Here is an 18,498-nt window from a genome sequence, read left to right as displayed (position 1 = left end):
ACGTTTGATAACGGAAACCGTCAGTGAAAATTTGAACGTGCCGCAGGCTTTGAGCTTATTTGTACTAGTGAGTTAGCACTCTTTTTTAAAGTTCTCTCGGCGAAGACTTTCAAAAGGCATCGAACATGTGGCCACAGACAAAAGTTGGCTCATACAATCATATATTACCTCTTTAATTTGTTAGAGCACAAGTACGCGTGCCATAGTCGCAGACGAGAGAACAAAAGATTTCGCGTATGGACATGTCATGATCACCTCACGTTGCATCTATCGCGCGTCGAGTTCCAACCGACGACGTAGCTCTTTTTTTTTTTGTTATGAAAAATCACGATATCGCATCGCAGGAAACACATGCTCATCCGTTCCCTTACTTTAAGCCGACACCGATCGAAGGCACACAAACGTACTACTAGTACAAAACACAAACAAATAAACAGAGGAATAAAAAAAACGACAGAAAGCAACGCCGAATCCCGTACGCGATCCAAGCAAACCGATAAAAAATGAACGAATTCAAACCGTAGCTTAAACTATTCCCATCTCCCTGTTCCTTGTGTCACCCTCGGGCCGAAAACCTCCCCTTCTGGGAAGCACCCTGCTTTGACCACGTTTGGTTTTTGCCCTTTTGGCCTTTCTCTATCCGTAGATCGAGCCCCGTCCGTCGTCGTCGCGGCGGCATATAAATAGCCAAGCTCAGCCCAGCCCTCCCAGTCCACACAGCAAAACCACCCGCGCTCCGCCAATCCAGAGAGCGAGCCAGCCCGAGCTCACACAGCAGCGAGCTCGGTCTTCTCGCCAGGACACGAACACGACCCCAGCAGGCGGCAGGCAAGCCACGCTCTCTCGACGGGCGGACGTTAATCGAGACATGGGGCGCTCTCCGTGCTGCGAGAAGATGGGGCTGAAGAGGGGTCCGTGGACGGCCGAGGAGGACAGGATTCTGGTGGCGCACGTCGAGCGCCACGGCCACAGCAACTGGCGCGCGCTGCCCAAGCAGGCGGGCCTGCTCCGCTGCGGCAAGAGCTGCCGCCTCCGCTGGATCAACTACCTGCGCCCCGACATCAAGCGCGGCAACTTCAGCCGGGAGGAGGAGGACGCCATCATACAGCTCCACCAAATGCTCGGCAACAGGTGCTTATCTTCATTAACACCATCATCATCATCATCATCATATGAAAGCAATTAATCAACACCATGCATGTCTTAATTCTTTCCCTTCCCGGCCTTAAGATATAGTACATAGACTGGTTCTTGATGATGTGTGGTCCAGTTGATCCAGTCATTGCTCAGTATGATGGAAGAGCAATAATATAGAACATGCATGCATGCCACTTGTGTGTCAGTCTCGTAGATTACGGGATTTTTTTTAAAAAAAACATGCGCACTAAACAGCTCCTTCGTGTATGATTCCAGATGGTCGACAATCGCTGCCAGGCTGCCGGGGAGGACGGACAACGAGATCAAGAACGTCTGGCACACCCACCTCAAGAAGCGCCTGGAGCCAAAGCCAGCCAGCCAGCAGGCGCCCAAGCGCAAGCCCACGAAGAAGCAGCAGCCGCAGCCGGAGCCCGAGCCCGTAACGACGCTCGAGGGGCCGGCCGGAGCCGTGCCGCCGGTGGCGCCGGAGCGGTCACTCTCCACGACGACGTCGACCACCACCAGCACCGCGGACTACTCGCCCGCCTCGTCGCTGGAGAACGCGGGCGACAGCTTCACCTCGGAGGAGGACTACTACCAGATCGACGACAGCTTCTGGTCCGAGACGCTGGCCATGACGACGACGGTGGACAGCTTCGAGTCCGGGGTGCAGCAGGCGGAGGGCAGCTTCGGCAAGTCGGCGGCGGCGCCGTCGTCGACCAACGACGACATGGACTTCTGGCTCAAGCTGTTCATGCAGGCCAGCGACATGCAGAATTTGCCCCAGATTATTTAGGCGGGAAACGGACCTAGACGGTTTGTTATCTCTCGGCTGATGATGATATTCATTGGGCGCGCGCTCACGATTCTTTGAATCTTCGTTCTGCTCCGTTTTCGGTGGATGTATATATATCCCACTGAAACCTTGTGAAGCGGAAAGCAATTGCTTCGTATCATCCCGGTGTTCATTTGTGTGCTTTCGCGGCTAGCGCTAGTCCATAACCATTTTTTCTAGCTGCCAAAACTAGGAGGGTATGTAGCAGCCGTCTCCGAGTCTCTCTTGCGGCCGTCTCGAGGAGCGCGTATCGCTCTAAATCCATCAATTGAAAGCAACTAAGGGGGTGTTTGGGAGTGAATTTTTTTCACAGTTTTAGAAGAATACTGCAGTATATACATAATGGTGTTTGACAAGCTGGCTAAAATCTCTGTTTTCAAAACTGAAGTATTGCAAATACTATAGTTGTTTTAAGGTATTCTAAACTTAGATCTGGACCTCAGTTTCCAAAATTGTGGTATTGTAAACTGCGGTATTGTCATGACTAAAGTATACTGTAGTATTTCAAAAACTGTGATTTTCAAAAACTTTGTTCCCAAACAGGGCCTTAGTTTACAGCCGTTCTACATCATCTTTTTACGAATAACCCTACATCTATTTCAAATTAATTCGTTGTACGCCCGTCCGCTCTGCGCAATCAATCTCCACGTCCAAAACCACACTCTGCATATAGATGGCCAAACTGGCGGTCCGGCACGGGCCCGCTAGTCCCGACGCCTGCGGGCCGTAGTTTCGGCCCGCGGGCCTGGTGACCATGTCAGGACATTTGATTAAATCAGCATAAAATGTTAAAAAACGATACAACAGGTGAGGTTCGAACCCATGCTTTGATGATAGAAGAAAGGTAGAATACACTGGGTGAAGCCGTCTAATCAGTAAAACATCATGCTCAGATGTTTTTAATACTGAATATAAATTATAGATATGTGTATATGATTTTTTGTAAAATAAAAAAAATATAATCGTGTCGGGTCGAGCTGGACCAGCACTACGGGCCGAGGCTATGGTCCAAACACGACATTGCGCTCGTGCCGGGCTGGCCCAGACACTATTAAATGGGTCGTTCAAAGTCGCCTAGAGGGGTGTGGATAGACGAAAACTGAAATTTACAAACTTTAAGCACCCTTCAAGCCGGGGTTAGCGTTAGAATAAAATCTAAGTTCGGGAGAGAGGACGAAAACAAATCGACCAAGAAGTAAAGCGGATGATACGGTGATTTGTTTTACCGAGGTTCGGTTCCAAAGAACCTAGTCCCCGTTGAGGTGGTCACAAAGACCGGGTCTCTTTCAACCCTTTCCCTCTCTAAAACGGTCACCTAGACCGAGTGAGCTTTCTCCTTAATCAAACGGGTCACTTAGACCCCATAAGGACCACCACAGAATTGGTGTCTCTTGCTTTGATTACAAGTGCTTTGAAGAACAAGAATGGGAAGAAGAAAGTGATCCAAGAACAAGAGCTCAAAGAACACAAGCAAAACTCTCTTGGGAAGGCTTTAGGAGTGTATTTGGGACTTGGAGAGGCTTTGATTCTTTTGATTGTGTCTTGTATTGACTACACTAGCTCTTGTATTGAATGAGATGTCTGAAAAACTTGGATGCTTGGAGTGGTGGTGGTTGGGGGGTATTTATAACCCCAACCACCAATTCAACCGTTGGAAAGGTTGTCTGTCGATGGGCGCACCGGACAGTCCGGTGCGCCACCGGACACTGTCCGGTGCGCCAGCCACGTCACCCAACCGTTAGGGTTCTGACGGTTTCGACCGTTGGAGCTCTGACATCTTGGGGCACCACACAGTCCGGTGTCGCACCGGACAATCACTGTTCACTGTCCGATGCACCTTCTGGCGCTGCTCTGACTCTGCGCGAAATGTCCGCGCACAGTTCACGTTTGCAGGCGACCGTTGGAGTTGACCGTTGCGCTCGATAGCCGTTGCTCCACTGGCACACCGGACAGTCCGGCGGTACACCAGACAGTCCGGTGAATTATAGCGGAGCGGCACCTGAGAAACCGAAGGTGAAGAGTTCAGTCTGTACGGACCCTGGTGCACCGGACACTGTCCGGTGGTGCATCGGATAGTCCGGTGCGCCAGACCAGGATTCTCTTCGGTTTCTTTTGCTCCTTTCTTTTTGAACCCTAACTTAATCTTTTTATTGATTTGTGTTGAACCTTTAGCACCTGTAGAATATATAATCTAGAGCAAACTAGTTAGTCCAATTATTTGTGTTGGACATTTCAACCACCAAAATCATTTAGGAAAAGGTTTGACCCTATTTCCCTTTCAATCTCACCCTTTTTTGTGATTGATGCCAACACAAACCAAAGCAAATTTATAAGTGCAGAATTGAACTAGTTTGCATAAGGTAAGTGCAAAAGTTGCTTGGAATTAAACCAATTTATACTATCACTAGATACACATGGATTGCTTTCTTTCTTTTAACATTTTGGACCACATTTGCACCACTTGTTTTGTTTTTGCAAATTCTTTTGGAAAATCTTTTCAAAGTCTTTTTGCAAATAGTCAAAGGTACATGAATAAGATTTTGAGAAGCATTTTCAAGATTTGAAAATTTTCTCCCCCTGTTTCAAATGCTTTTCCTTTGACTTAAACAAAACTCCCCTGGATGAAATTCTCCTCTTAGTGTTCAAGAGGGTTTTACCAATATGAAAAAGATTTAGATACCAATTGAAAAATCCTCCTTTAAATATATCAATTTGAAATATACTAAATGAAATTTGGTGGTGGTGCGGTCCTTTTGCTTTGGGCTATATTCTCTCCCCCTTTGGCATTAATCGCCAAAAACAGAGACGTTTGAGAGCCCTTTTACTTTCTCCCCCAATGGTACATATAAACATGAGTGAAGATTATACCATAGTGGAGAATGATGTGGAGTGACGGCGAAGGGTAAATAATACCGATGGAGTGGAGTGGAAGCCTTGTCTTCGCCAAAGACTCTATTTCCCTTTCAATCTACAACTTAGCATAGGAATAAACTTGAAAACACATTAATCATAGACATAAAAGAGATATGATCAAAGGTATATAAATGAGCTATGTGTGCAAAGTGTCAATCAAAGTTCCGAGAATCAAGTATGTTTAGCTCATTCCTAAGTTTGGTAAAGGCTTTCTCATCTAATGGCTTGGTAAAGATATCGGCTAATTGATCTTTTGTGCTAACATAGGCAATCTCGATATCCCCCCTTAGTTGGTGATCCCTCAAAAAGTGATACCGAATGGCTATATGCTTAGTGCGGCTGTGTTCAACAAGATTATCCGTCATGCGGATTGCACTCTCATTATCACATAGGAGAGGGACTTTGCTCAATTTGTAGCCATAGTCCCTGAGGGTTTGCCTCATCCAAAGCAATTGCGCGCAACAATGGCTTGCGGCAATATACTCAGCTTCGGCGGTAGAAAGAGCTACTGAATTTTGTTTCTTTGAAGCCCAAGACACCAGGGATCTCCCTAGAAACTGACAAGTCCCTGATGTGCTCTTCCTATCAATTTTTGTAATACTCAAATTTGTATACAAAGGATATAGTAGATCTCCTTATTTTATGTGCCACATTGCATCATAAAAAGAGCATCCAAGTAATTAAGAGTGATTAAATTACAAAATAAATGATACCAAAATAAAATAAAATGCATCATGTTGGAGTTTTATTGTTTGTGCATTTAATAAAATGATAATGTTGATAATAATAATAAAATAATAATTCTAAAGGTTGAATTGAATCCCTAAATTAAAATTTAGGGATTTGAAAAATAAAAGAAGACAAATGATATAAAAATATAAGTAATATAATTAAATTTACAAGATTAGTACTTTAAGGTCACACTATAATTTGAGAATGAAATTTTCACAATGTTTAAAGTTAAATTCGAATTCAAATTGATCTTGAAGATAGATAAAAGAAAATGGAGGTAAAAAGAAAAAAAGAAAAGCAAATCTAACTCGGTTGGGCCCAATTCTGGCCGGCAGGCCCAGCTTGCTTCCCCCTCCGTGTGGCCCAGCAACTCTACATTCACCCGCGCCAGCCCACCTCCCTTCACCGTTGGACCTGTGGGTCCCACACGTCAGCAGAATTACCGCTCACTCCCGTTACCTCTTCGTTCTCTGGAGTGTGGGCCGAATCGGCCAGGCCGCTCCCCTCAACAGAACCCGACGACCATGGCGGAGCGAACGCCGGGATCTCGATGCTGTTACGCCTACCTCGCCTGGAGTCCGAGTCCTCAGGCTATACATGCCAACGGTGCGCACCCCCGCGCTCACTTTCGCCATTGCCAACCGCCTTGACCACTGACCTAACACCATTGCCGCGGGAGAACGGTGGGCGCCGCTGGTGGCGCTCGGTGGATTGGTGGCGACACCGCGTTAATCAAGGTATTGGTGCCTCCACTACGTTCGTATGGTTGGTCTTCGCGTCTGGTTCCGATGAATCGACGGGTGGGTCGCTAGGAGCTCCGGCGTGCACACGGGGCACACAGGGCAATGGCGCCGCGGCGGCGTACCGTGTGCCGAGTCTTGTACTCGATGTTGGCCACAATTAGTTGTAGGATGTGGCTCGGGGAGTCTTCAATTTCGCGTGGGTCGTGCGAATTGAAAAATGGCGCTCGGGTTGGCTGGATTTGCTATTCCGGCGGCCTCGCCGTCGCACGGAAGCAGCGCCGCCGTGCCCAATGTCGGCTGGTTGGGGAAGGTAGCTTCGGCCGTTGATTCATGAACGCGCGGTCCAGATTAGCCTGGGAAGAGATCCTCACGTGTTTTAGATCTGGTCCGTAGATTTTGGGATGGGCGCTGGTGATCGAGTCCGGCCTCACCACGTTGACAATCTGATCTGGACCGTGCAATGTTGATCTATCGGATTTCAGGGTGATCCGCTCTCCGTCGTCGATCTGGGGATCGAAGGTCTCAGTGTAAGCGCGGCGGTCGTCGTGTCGAGTCAATCGAAGCCTTAGATTTCTAATCGGACGGTCCATAACCTGCGATACCCCTTCGGCCTGCACCTTTTTCTAAAGAGACCCTAGGGTTATCCGAAATGAACCCGCCGTCCACACCTGGGGTTTCCTGAGTCTTAGATACTCTTACACCGGGGCCCCTATGTTTCCTGGTATTTGTGGCCCAGTCCAGAGGATTAGAAAATCAGAGAAATTAATTAAGAAATAGATTTTTATGGGTAGAAATAATCCTAGAATTTGTATAATTCATAGAAAATGCATAGGAACTCCAAATTGGTCCATTCCAGTTCCTAAATTTTTGTAATAATATTGTCTACGCATTAGTGCCTCTGTTTTGGCATAAAAGTCAATTTAAAATTTATCTATCACATAATCTTGTATTAAGCACATAAAACATTAGAAAATCCATAACTTAAAATCTATAACTCCAAATTTAATGATTCCGGTTCCTATGATCTCATTTTAATGTCTAGATTATTACTGTATATTTTATTTACATGTTTGGTGTAATGTTAATTTTTGCTATACTATGTATGTATTGTGTTGATGCGAGTAGACGAGCAAGCCACTGTGGATTCTGAGGTTCAGCTGGTAGTGAGTGCTGAGCAGGAGCTCGTGGAAGGCAAGTTGTGCCCTTGATCACTTCTTTTACCTATTCATGTTCTTATTAATCATAATGATCTGCATAGGTTAATTTTGATGGGACCCAATAGGATACCCTAGATTTGACTATCTTTATACCTTGTTTCACCACTGGATTTACTACTAAAGTTTTGGGTAGTTCATGCTATTGCTTATTGTGGATTTGGGTATAGAGATATTCATCACTCATTTTTATACTTGTTATTATCTGTTCATTATTTTCTGTTCATGATAAGATCATTATGTTAATGGGAACATGGAGAACCACCCGGGAAAACAGTGCTACCACAAGGGTTTAATGGGACGCCCTTGGCTGATTAACTAGGAAAGCTAGTGGAGGGCTACCTTACCCGAAAGGGGCAAGGGCAGTAGGGGAGTGGTCAGTGTAGGGAGGTCCCTGGTTGATTTTGCTGCGATGGCAGTCAGTCAGGAACCCTGCATTGGAACTTCCTATAAACTGTAGCGGGTAGTCTGAAGCTAGTGGAACTTTGTAAAGGCCTCGTAGTGGTACCCTGCCTCGCTTCCTTGGTAGAGGTGTATGGAGTCTGATCAACTCCGTGGCAAATGGGTAACACGACTTGTGGGTAAAGATGCGCAACCTCTGCAGAGTGTAAAACTGGTATACTAGCCGTGCTCACGGTCATGAGCGGCTCGGACACTCACATGATTAATTTATGGAACTTAAACTTAATCTGTCATTTCATTGCATTTGGGATTATTTTATTATTACTTTTACTTATTATTACTATGGTTTGGTATTTACTTACACTTAGTAACTGCTAATAAAATTTTGACCAACTTATAAAAGCAATGCTCAGCTTCAGCCTTTATATCATTGATCAGCCTTACACTTCATGAACTCCCACCTTTGGTGAGTTCATGCCACATTATTCCCCACAACTTGTTGAGCGATGAACGTATGTGAGCTCACTCTTGCTGTCTCACACCCCCCCACAGGAGAAGAGCAGGTGGTTCAGGAGGAGCCACAAGGCGAGGAGTATGATCTGATCTAGGTGGCGTTTCTCGGTTGACATTGGCGCCAACGATCCTTAGTTCGTTTTATATTTATTATTTTATTTTGTAATAAGTCTTCCGCTATGTAATAAATACTCTGATGTTTTATGACATTTATCTCTATACACTCTGTTATTGTATATGTTGTCTTCTTGGCGCATGTATGAGATGCACCCGGCTTTGTTCCTTAAAACCGGGTGTGACAGAAGTGGTATCGGAGCAAATGTTGACTGTAGGACGAAACCTAGATAGAACTGGACAACCCTTACTTACTTACCTTCTTCTGATTCATTCTATACTTACCTTACTCTAAATCTCTCTATACTTATCTTGATCTTGTTTCACCTTCTACTGTTCTACTCTGATGATTCTTACCTTTTCTACTCTGAGACAAGATGGATTTCACACCTTGAAATCTCTACCCCTATGACATTTTTAAGAGATAGGAGGCCTAAGACAAAAAAAACTATTTTCTCTATATTTGAAAATATTGTTTGATTGTTCTGATGATAAATGCTTGATTTGCTTCTTTGATTGATTGAAACATTATAGTTGGGCATCTTAGCATGTACCATCATAAGGTAATGTATTAGCTTTAGTGGATAACACAGTAATCTACTTAGATAATAAATCACCCGCAGTAACATTCCTCGTAATTACTCGCCTTGTCTACAATTCTTCCTTTCTTACCCTTTATTTCTAACTCCAATGGGCTACCCCTATACTGTTAGAAGAGAGCAGTATAGATTTGATCCTTGGTATGTCATGGTTAAGAAAGACAAAGGCAATACATACACTGTGCTAAGGGAACCGTAGAACTCACCAGTTCCAAAGGACAAAGATTTGAAGTTGAAGTTGCAGTAACCATCACCATCGGACTAGTGACATTCTTAGTAGATGAGAAGTTGGTGGGTGACAACATCCGTACAGTTAGGGATTTTTTTCGGATATCTTTCCAGAGGAGTTACCAGGGATGCCACCCTATAGAGAAGTTGAGTTTGTCATTGATCTTCTACCTGGAACTGCCCCCATTTCTAAACGGCCATATAGGACGTCCGTAGAAGAACTAAAGGAACTTAAGAAGCAGTTAACGGAGTTACAAGAGGCTGGTTACATTCGTCCGAGTTCCTCACCTTGGGGAGCACCGGTGTTATTTGTGCAGAAGAAGGATGGATCACAAAGAATGTGTGTGGACTATAGATCACTTAATGATGTTACTGTGAAGAACAAGTATCCGTTGCCCCGTATTGAGGATCTATTTGATCAGATGAGAGGTGCTAGGGTATTCTCGAAGATTGATCTCCGATCGGGATACCATCAGATGAGGATTAGACCATCGGATATTCCCAAGACAGCATTCTCGACTCGATATGGATTATATGAGTTTACTGTTATGTCATTTGGACTAACCAATGCACCAGCTTACTTCATGAATTTGATGAATAAGGTGTTTATGGAGTATTTGGATAGATTCGTCGTTGTATTCATCGACGATATTCTTATTTATTCTAAGAATGAAAGTGATCATGAGCAACATCTAAGGTTGGTGCTACAGAAGTTACGAGATAATCAACTCTACGCTAAGTTCAGCAAGTGCGAGTTTTGGATTGACAAGGTGCCATTCCTTGGACATATTATTTCTAATGGAGGAATAGCAGTGGATCCTGCTAAAGTCAAGGAGATCATGGAGTGGAGAGTGCCCACTACAGTTACTGAGATTTGGAGTTTCTAAGGGCTTGCAGGATATTATCGGAGGTTTATTGAAGGATTCTCTAAGATTGCCAAGCCTATGACATCGCTTCTGGAGAAAGGAAGAGAATTTAAGTGGGATGAGAAGTGCCAAGAAAGCTTTGATCAATTGAAGGAGAGATTGATGTCACCTCCAGTGTTGGTTATGCCAGACTTACAGAAGGGATTTGACATTTACTGTGATGCATGTGGCCAAGGACTTGGATGTGTGCTTATGCAAGAAGGTCATGTGATTGCCTATGCATCTCGTCAGTTGCGGAAGCATGAACTGAACTACCCCACTCATGACTTAGAGCTGGCAGCAGTTGTGCATGCACTGAAGATTTGGAGACACTATATTATGGGAACTAAGTGCCAAGTATACACGGATCACAAGAGTTTGAAGTATATATTCACTCGGAAGGATCTCAACCTCAGACAACGTCGTTGGTTGGAGCTCATCAAGGATTATGAATTGGAGATTCACTATCACCCGGGCAAGGCAAGTTTGGTTGCAGATGCCTTGAGTCGAAAGGAGCATGTTCATTCAGCTGTTGTTGCCCAGCTACCCGATGAGATTGTTGAAGATTTCAGGAGACTTAACCTAGGGATAGTTGCTCACACTGAAGGAGTTACTATTGATGTGGAATCTACCTTGGAACGAGAATTCCGCAAAGGACAAATAGGTGATGCTAAAATACAAGAGATTAGGGATCTGATTGCTGAAGGTCAAGGTCTGGAATTCATGAAAGATGAACAAGGCACAGTATGGTTCAAGAATTGGATATGAGTTCCTGAGATTGATAGCCTTCGTGAGACTATACTAAAGGAAGCCCATGACTCGGATTATTCTATTCATACTGGGAGTACCAAGATGTATCAGGATTCGAAACAGAAATATTGGTGGTATGGATTGAAGAGAGATGTGGCTGCACATGTGGCTATGTGCGACGTGTGTCAAAGAATTAAGGCAGAACATCAAAGGCCAGCTAGACTGCTATACCCTTTAAAGATACCCGAATGGTAGTGGGAAGATATTGATATGGATTTCATTACTGGATTGCCTTGCACCCAGAAAGGATATGATTCTATATGGGTGATTGTGGATAGACTGACCAAAGTGGCTCATTTCATTCCGGTCAAGACTACTTATAAGGTATCTCAATTGGCAGAGCTATATATGGCTCGGATTGTGTCTTTACACGGTGTACCGAAGAAGATCATTTTGGATAGAGGATCACAGTTTACCTCGGATTTTGGAAAAGTTTTCATGAGAATATGGATACGAAGTTGAATTGTTCGGCCTACCTCAGACTGATGGATAGACTGAAAGGACTAATTAAGTATTGGAAGATATGTTGAGAGCTTGTGCCCTTCAGCATGGTAGTAGTTGGAACAAGAGTCTACCTTATGCTGAGTTCTCATATAATAATAGTTACGAGGTCAGTCCGAAGATGTCACCGTTCAAGGCTTTATATGGCAGGAAATGCAGGACTCCTCTATTTTTGGACCAGACTAGAGAAAGCTAGTTCCTTGGACCTGAACTTATTCAAGAGGCAGAAGAACAAGTCCATATAATTCGAGAGAATTTGAGGGTAGCTCAGACCAGACAAAAGAGCTATGCAGATAATAGAAGAAGACCACTGGAATTTGAGGAAGGAGATTATGTGTACCTCAAGGTGTCACCACTCCGGTGTATGAGAAGATTTAAAGTTAAAGAAAAGTTGTCCCCTCGCTTCATTGGACCTTTCTTGATCTTAAAGCGAGTTGGAGAAGTTGCATATCAACTGAAGTTAACTGGTCATCTATCAGATGTACATGATGTATTTCATGTGTCTCAACTAAAAAGGTGTCTCCGTGTCCCTAAGGAACAATTACCAATGGAGGAGCTCAGTGTTCAGGGAAATTTGACTTACACGGAGTATCGTGTCAAGATTCTGGATGCATTGACTTGAGTTACTAGAAATAAGGTTATAAAGATGTGCAAAGTGCAATGGAGTCACCATGGTGAAGATGAAGCCACCTGGGAAAGAGAAGAAGAGCTTCACATAGATTTCCCCCATCTTTTCCCTAGATCTTCTTAAATCTCGAGGACGAGATTATTTTTAAGGGGGGGTAGGATTTGTAATACTCAAATTTGTATACAAAGGATATAGTAGATCTCCTTATTTTATGTGCCACATTGCATCATAAAAAGAGCATCCAAGTAATTAAGAGTGATTAAATTACAAAATAAATGATACCAAAATAAAATAAAATGCATCATGTTGGAGTTTTATTGTTTGTGCATTTAATAAAATGATAATGTTGATAATAATAATAAAATAATAATTCTAAAGGTTGAATTGAATCCCTAAATTAAAATTTAGGGATTTGAAAAATAAAAGAAGACAAATGATATAAAAATATAAGTAATATAATTAAATTTACAAGATTAGTACTTTAAGGTCACACTATAATTTGAGAATGAAATTTTCACAATGTTTAAAGTTAAATTCGAATTCAAATTGATCTTGAAGATAGATAAAAGAAAATGGAGGTAAAAAGAAAAAAAGAAAAGCAAATCTAACTCGGTTGGGCCCAATTCTGGCCGGCAGGCCCAGCTTGCTTCCCCCTCCGTGTGGCCCAGCAACTCTACATTCACCCGCGCCAGCCCACCTCCCTTCACCGTTGGACCTGTGGGTCCCACACGTCAGCAGAATTACCGCTCACTCCCGTTACCTCTTCGTTCTCTGGAGTGTGGGCCGAACCGGCCAGGCCGCTCCCCTCAACAGAACCCGACGACCATGGCGGAGCGAATGCCGGGATCTCGATGCTGTTACGCCTACCTCGCCTGGAGTCCGAGTCCTCAGGCTATACATGCCAACGGTGCGCACCCCCGCGCTCACTTTCGCCATTGCCAACCGCCTTGACCACTGACCTAACACCATTGCCGCGGGAGAACGGTGGGCGCCGCTGGTGGCGCTCGGTGGATTGGTGGCGACACCGCGTTAATCAAGGTATTGGTGCCTCCACTACGTTCGTATGGTTGGTCTTCGCGTCTGGTTCCGATGAATCGACGGGTGGGTCGCTAGGAGCTCCGGCGTGCACACGGGGCACACAGGGCAATGGCGCCGCGGCGGCGTACCGTGTGCCGAGTCTTGTACTCGATGTTGGCCACAATTAGTTGTAGGATGTGGCTTGGGGAGTCTTCAATTTCGCGTGGGTCGTGCGAATTGAAAAATGGCGCTCGGGTTGGCTGGATTTGCTATTCCGGCGGCCTCGCCGTCGCACGGAAGCAGCGCCGCCGTGCCCAATGTCGGCTGGTTGGGGAAGGTAGCTTCGGCCGTTGATTCATGAACGCGCGGTCCAGATTAGCCTGGGAAGAGATCCTCACGTGTTTTAGATCTGGTCCGTAGATTTTGGGATGGGCGCTGGTGATCGAGTCCGGCCTCACCACGTTGACAATCTGATCTGGACCGTGCAATGTTGATCTATCGGATTTCAGGGTGATCCGCTCTCCGTCGTCGATCTGGGGATCGAAGGTCTCAGTGTAAGCGCGGCGGTCGTCGTGTCGAGTCAATCGAAGCCTTAGATTTCTAATCGGACGGTCCATAACCTGCGATACCCCTTCGGCCTGCACCTTTTTCTAAAGAGACCCTAGGGTTATCCGAAATGAACCCGCCGTCCACACCTGGGGTTTCCTGAGTCTTAGATACTCTTACACCGGGGCCCCTATGTTTCCTGGTATTTGTGGCCCAGTCCAGAGGATTAGAAAATCAGAGAAATTAATTAAGAAATAGATTTTTATGGGTAGAAATAATCCTAGAATTTGTATAATTCATAGAAAATGCATAGGAACTCCAAATTGGTCCATTCCAGTTCCTAAATTTTTGTAATAATATTGTCTACGCATTAGTGCCTCTGTTTTGGCATAAAAGTCAATTTAAAATTTATCTATCACATAATCTTGTATTAAGCACATAAAACATTAGAAAATCCATAACTTAAAATCTATAACTCCAAATTTAATGATTCCGGTTCCTATGATCTCATTTTAATGTCTAGATTATTACTGTATATTTTATTTACATGTTTGGTGTAATGTTAATTTTTGCTATACTATGTATGTATTGTGTTGATGCGAGTAGACGAGCAAGCCACTGTGGATTCTGAGGTTCAGCTGGTAGTGAGTGCTGAGCAGGAGCTCGTGGAAGGCAAGTTGTGCCCTTGATCACTTCTTTTACCTATTCATGTTCTTATTAATCATAATGATCTGCATAGGTTAATTTTGATGGGACCCAATAGGATACCCTAGATTTGACTATCTTTATACCTTGTTTCACCACTGGATTTACTACTAAAGTTTTGGGTAGTTCATGCTATTGCTTATTGTGGATTTGGGTATAGAGATATTCATCACTCATTTTTATACTTGTTATTATCTGTTCATTATTTTCTGTTCATGATAAGATCATTATGTTAATGGGAACATGGAGAACCACCCGGGAAAACAGTGCTACCACAAGGGTTTAATGGGACGCCCTTGGCTGATTAACTAGGAAAGCTAGTGGAGGGCTACCTTACCCGAAAGGGGCAAGGGCAGTAGGGGAGTGGTCAGTGTAGGGAGGTCCCTGGTTGATTTTGCTGCGATGGCAGTCAGTCAGGAACCCTGCATTGGAACTTCCTATAAACTGTAGCGGGTAGTCTGAAGCTAGTGGAACTTTGTAAAGGCCTCGTAGTGGTACCCTGCCTCGCTTCCTTGGTAGAGGTGTATGGAGTCTGATCAACTCCGTGGCAAATGGGTAACACGACTTGTGGGTAAAGATGCGCAACCTCTGCAGAGTGTAAAACTGGTATACTAGCCGTGCTCACGGTCATGAGCGGCTCGGACACTCACATGATTAATTTATGGAACTTAAACTTAATCTGTCATTTCATTGCATTTGGGATTATTTTATTATTACTTTTACTTATTATTACTATGGTTTGGTATTTACTTACACTTAGTAACTGCTAATAAAATTTTGACCAACTTATAAAAGCAATGCTCAGCTTCAGCCTTTATATCATTGATCAGCCTTACACTTCATGAACTCCCACCTTTGGTGAGTTCATGCCACATTATTCCCCACAACTTGTTGAGCGATGAACGTATGTGAGCTCACTCTTGCTGTCTCACACCCCCCCACAGGAGAAGAGCAGGTGGTTCAGGAGGAGCCACAAGGCGAGGAGTATGATCTGATCTAGGTGGCGTTTCTCGGTTGACATTGGCGCCAACGATCCTTAGTTCGTTTTATATTTATTATTTTATTTTGTAATAAGTCTTCCGCTATGTAATAAATACTCTGATGTTTTATGACATTTATCTCTATACACTCTGTTATTGTATATGTTGTCTTCTTGGCGCATGTATGAGATGCACCCGGCTTTGTTCCTTAAAACCGGGTGTGACAATTTTACATCCTGCCCAATCAGCATCTGAATATCCTATTAAATTAAAAGTGGATCCCTTAGGGTACCAAAGTCCAAACTTAGGAGTGTTTACTAAATATCTCATGATTCTTTTCACGACCCTAAGATGAACTTCCTTAGGATCGACTTGGAACCTTGCACACATGCATACTGAAAGCATAATATCCGGTCGAGATGCACATAAATAGAGTAGAGATCCTATCATCGACCGGTATACCTTTTAATCTACGGATTTACCTCCCGTGTCGAGGTCGAGATGCCCATTGGTTCCCATGGGTGTCTTGATGGGCTTGGCATCCTTCATTCCAAACTTGGTAAGTATCTCTTGAATATACTTGGTTTGGCTGATGAAGATGCCTTCTTGGAGTTGCTTCACTTGAAATCCTAGGAAATACTTCAACTCCCCCATCATCGACATCTCGAATTTTTGAATCATTATCTTACTAAACTCTTCACAAGTAGATTTGTTAGTAGACCCAAATATGATATCATCAACATAAATTTGGCATACAAACAAATCATTTGCAATAGTTTTAGTAAAGAGGGTAGGATCGGCTTTTCCGACTTTGAAGCCATTAGTGATAAGGAAATCCCTTAGGTATTCATACCATGCTCTTGGGGCTTGTTTAAGCCCATAAAGCGCCTTAGAGAGTTTATACACATGGTTAGGGTACTCACTATCTTCAAAGCCGGGAGGTTGCTCAACATAGACTTCTTCCTTAATTGGTCCATTGAGGAAGGCATTCTTCACGTCCATTTGATAAAGCTTGAAGCCATGGTAAGTAGCATAGGCAAGTAATATACGAATTGACTCAAGCCTAGCTACGGGTGCATAGGTTTCACCGAAATCCAAACCTTCGACTTGTGAATAGCCCTTGGCCACAAGTCGTTCTTTGTTCCTTGTCACCACACCATGCTCATCCTGCTTGTTGCGGAATACCCACTTGGTTCCTACAACATTTTGGTTAGGACGTGGAACTAAATGGCATACCTCATTCCTCGTGAAGTTGTTGAGCTTCTCTTGCATTGCCAACACCCAATCCGAGTCTCTTAGTGCATCCTCCACTCTGTATGGCTCAATAGAGGAAACAAAAGAGTAATGTTCACAAAAATGAGCGACTCGAGATCGAGTTGTTACCCCCTTATGAATGTCGCCGAGGATTGAGTTCACGTGGTGATCTCTTTGAATCGCTTGACGGACTCTTGGGTGTGGCGGTCTTGGACCCTGTACTTCTTGCTCATATTCCTTGTCTTGATCATTATCAACTCCCCCTTGATCATTGTCCTCCTCTTGAGGTGGCTCTTCTTCTTCATTGTCCTAAGCTTGATCCTCATCTTGAGTTGGTGGGGAGGCTTGCATGGAAGATGACGGTTGATCTTGTGCTTGAGTTGGCTCTTTGGATTCCTTAGGACACACATCCCCAATGGACATGTTCCTTAGCGCGATGCATGGAGCCTCTTCATCATCTAGCTCATCAAGATCAACTTGCTCCACTTGGGAGCCATTAGTCTCATCAAACACAATGTCACAAGAAACCTCAACTAATCTAGTGGATTTGTTGAATACTGTCGGGGACCATAATTAGGGGTACCCTCAAGACTCCTAATTCTCAGCTGGTAACCCCCATCAGCACAAAGCTGCAAAGGCCTGATGGGTGCGACTAAGTCAGGGATCGGTCCATTCGAGGGACTCGATCACGCCTCGCCCGAGCCCAACCTCGGGCAAGGGCAGCCGACCCCGGAGGATCTCTGTCTCGCCCGAGGCCCCCCTTCGCGACGAACATACTTCCGGCTCGCCCGAGGCCCAGTCTTCGCCAAGAAGCAACCCTGGCCAAATCGCCACGCCAACCGACCAAATCGCAGGGGCATTTAATGCAAAGGCGGCTTGACACCTTTATCCTGACGCACGTCCTCCAGTCGACAGAGCCGAAGTGACCGCAGTCACTGCGCCGCTCCACTGACCGGCCTGACAGAAGGACAGCGCCGCCTGCACCGCTCCGACTGCTGTGCCACTCGACAGAGTGAGGCTGACAGGCAGTCAGGCCTGGCCTCAGGCACCATAGGAAACTCCGCTCCGCCCGACCCAGGGCTCGGACTCGGGCTCAGCCACGGAAGACGGCGATCTCCGCTCCGCCCGACCTAGGGCTCGGACTTGGGCTCAGCCCCGGAAGACGGCGAACTCCGCTCCGCCCGACCCAGGGCTCGGACTTGGGCTCAGCCCCGGAAGACGGCGAACTCCGATCCGCCCGACCCCAGGGCTCGGACTTGGGCTCAGCCCCGGAAGACGGCGAACTCCGATCCGCCCGACCCCAGGGCTCGGACTTGGGCTCAGCCCCGGAAGACGGCGAATTTCGATCCGCCCGACCCCAGGGCTCAAACTCGGGCTCAGCCCTGGAAGACGACGAACTCCGCTTCGCCCGACCCCAGGGCTCGGACTCAGCCCTGGCTTCAGCCGACGGTCTCCACCTCGCCCGATCCAGGGGCTCGGACTCAACCTCGGCCACGGAAGACAGACTCGACCTCGACCTCGGAGGAGCCTCCACATCGCCCAACCTAGGGCGCGGACCGACCACGTCAACAGGAGGCGCCATCATTACCCTGCCCCAAGCTGACTCAGGCTACGGGGAACAAGACCGGCGTCCCATCTGGCTCGCTCCGCTAGACAAGTAATGATGGCACCCCGCACGCTCTATGACGATGGCGGCTCTCAGCCCCCTTACGGAAGCAAGAG

The 18,498-nt window shown here is 45.5% G+C and overlaps 1 protein-coding gene across 1 annotated transcript; it reads left to right on the top strand.

The window, feature by feature from the left end:
• The first annotated feature begins 712 nt into the window (after positions 1–712).
• On the top strand, positions 713–2,090 carry LOC100101512 (transcription factor MYB39). The gene is made up of 2 exons (NM_001371681.1): positions 713–1,131; positions 1,414–2,090. Exons 1-2 carry the CDS (start codon positions 869–871, stop codon positions 1,931–1,933), a joined length of 783 nt encoding a protein of 260 aa, NP_001358610.1. The 5' UTR covers positions 713–868; the 3' UTR covers positions 1,934–2,090.
• The last annotated feature ends 16,408 nt before the right edge of the window (positions 2,091–18,498 follow it).

The sequence above is a fragment of the Zea mays genome, chromosome 4 (genome assembly GCF_902167145.1).
Source record: "Zea mays cultivar B73 chromosome 4, Zm-B73-REFERENCE-NAM-5.0, whole genome shotgun sequence".
In the NCBI taxonomy this organism is placed as follows: domain Eukaryota; kingdom Viridiplantae; phylum Streptophyta; class Magnoliopsida; order Poales; family Poaceae; genus Zea; species Zea mays.
The sequence above is the reverse complement of the archived record's forward strand: the minus strand, read 5'-3'. Positions and strand labels throughout refer to the sequence as shown.

What these genes read in the sequence shown, in the direction of transcription:
- LOC100101512 (NM_001371681.1), top strand. Translation starts at nt 869, where the DNA reads ATGGGGCGCTCTCCGTGCTGCGAGAAGATGGGGCTGAAGAGGGGTCCG. An exon ending in CACCAAATGCTCGGCAACAG is followed by an intron (nt 1,132 to 1,413) that starts GTGCTTATCTTC and finishes GTATGATTCCAG; the next exon opens with ATGGTCGACAATCGCTGCCA.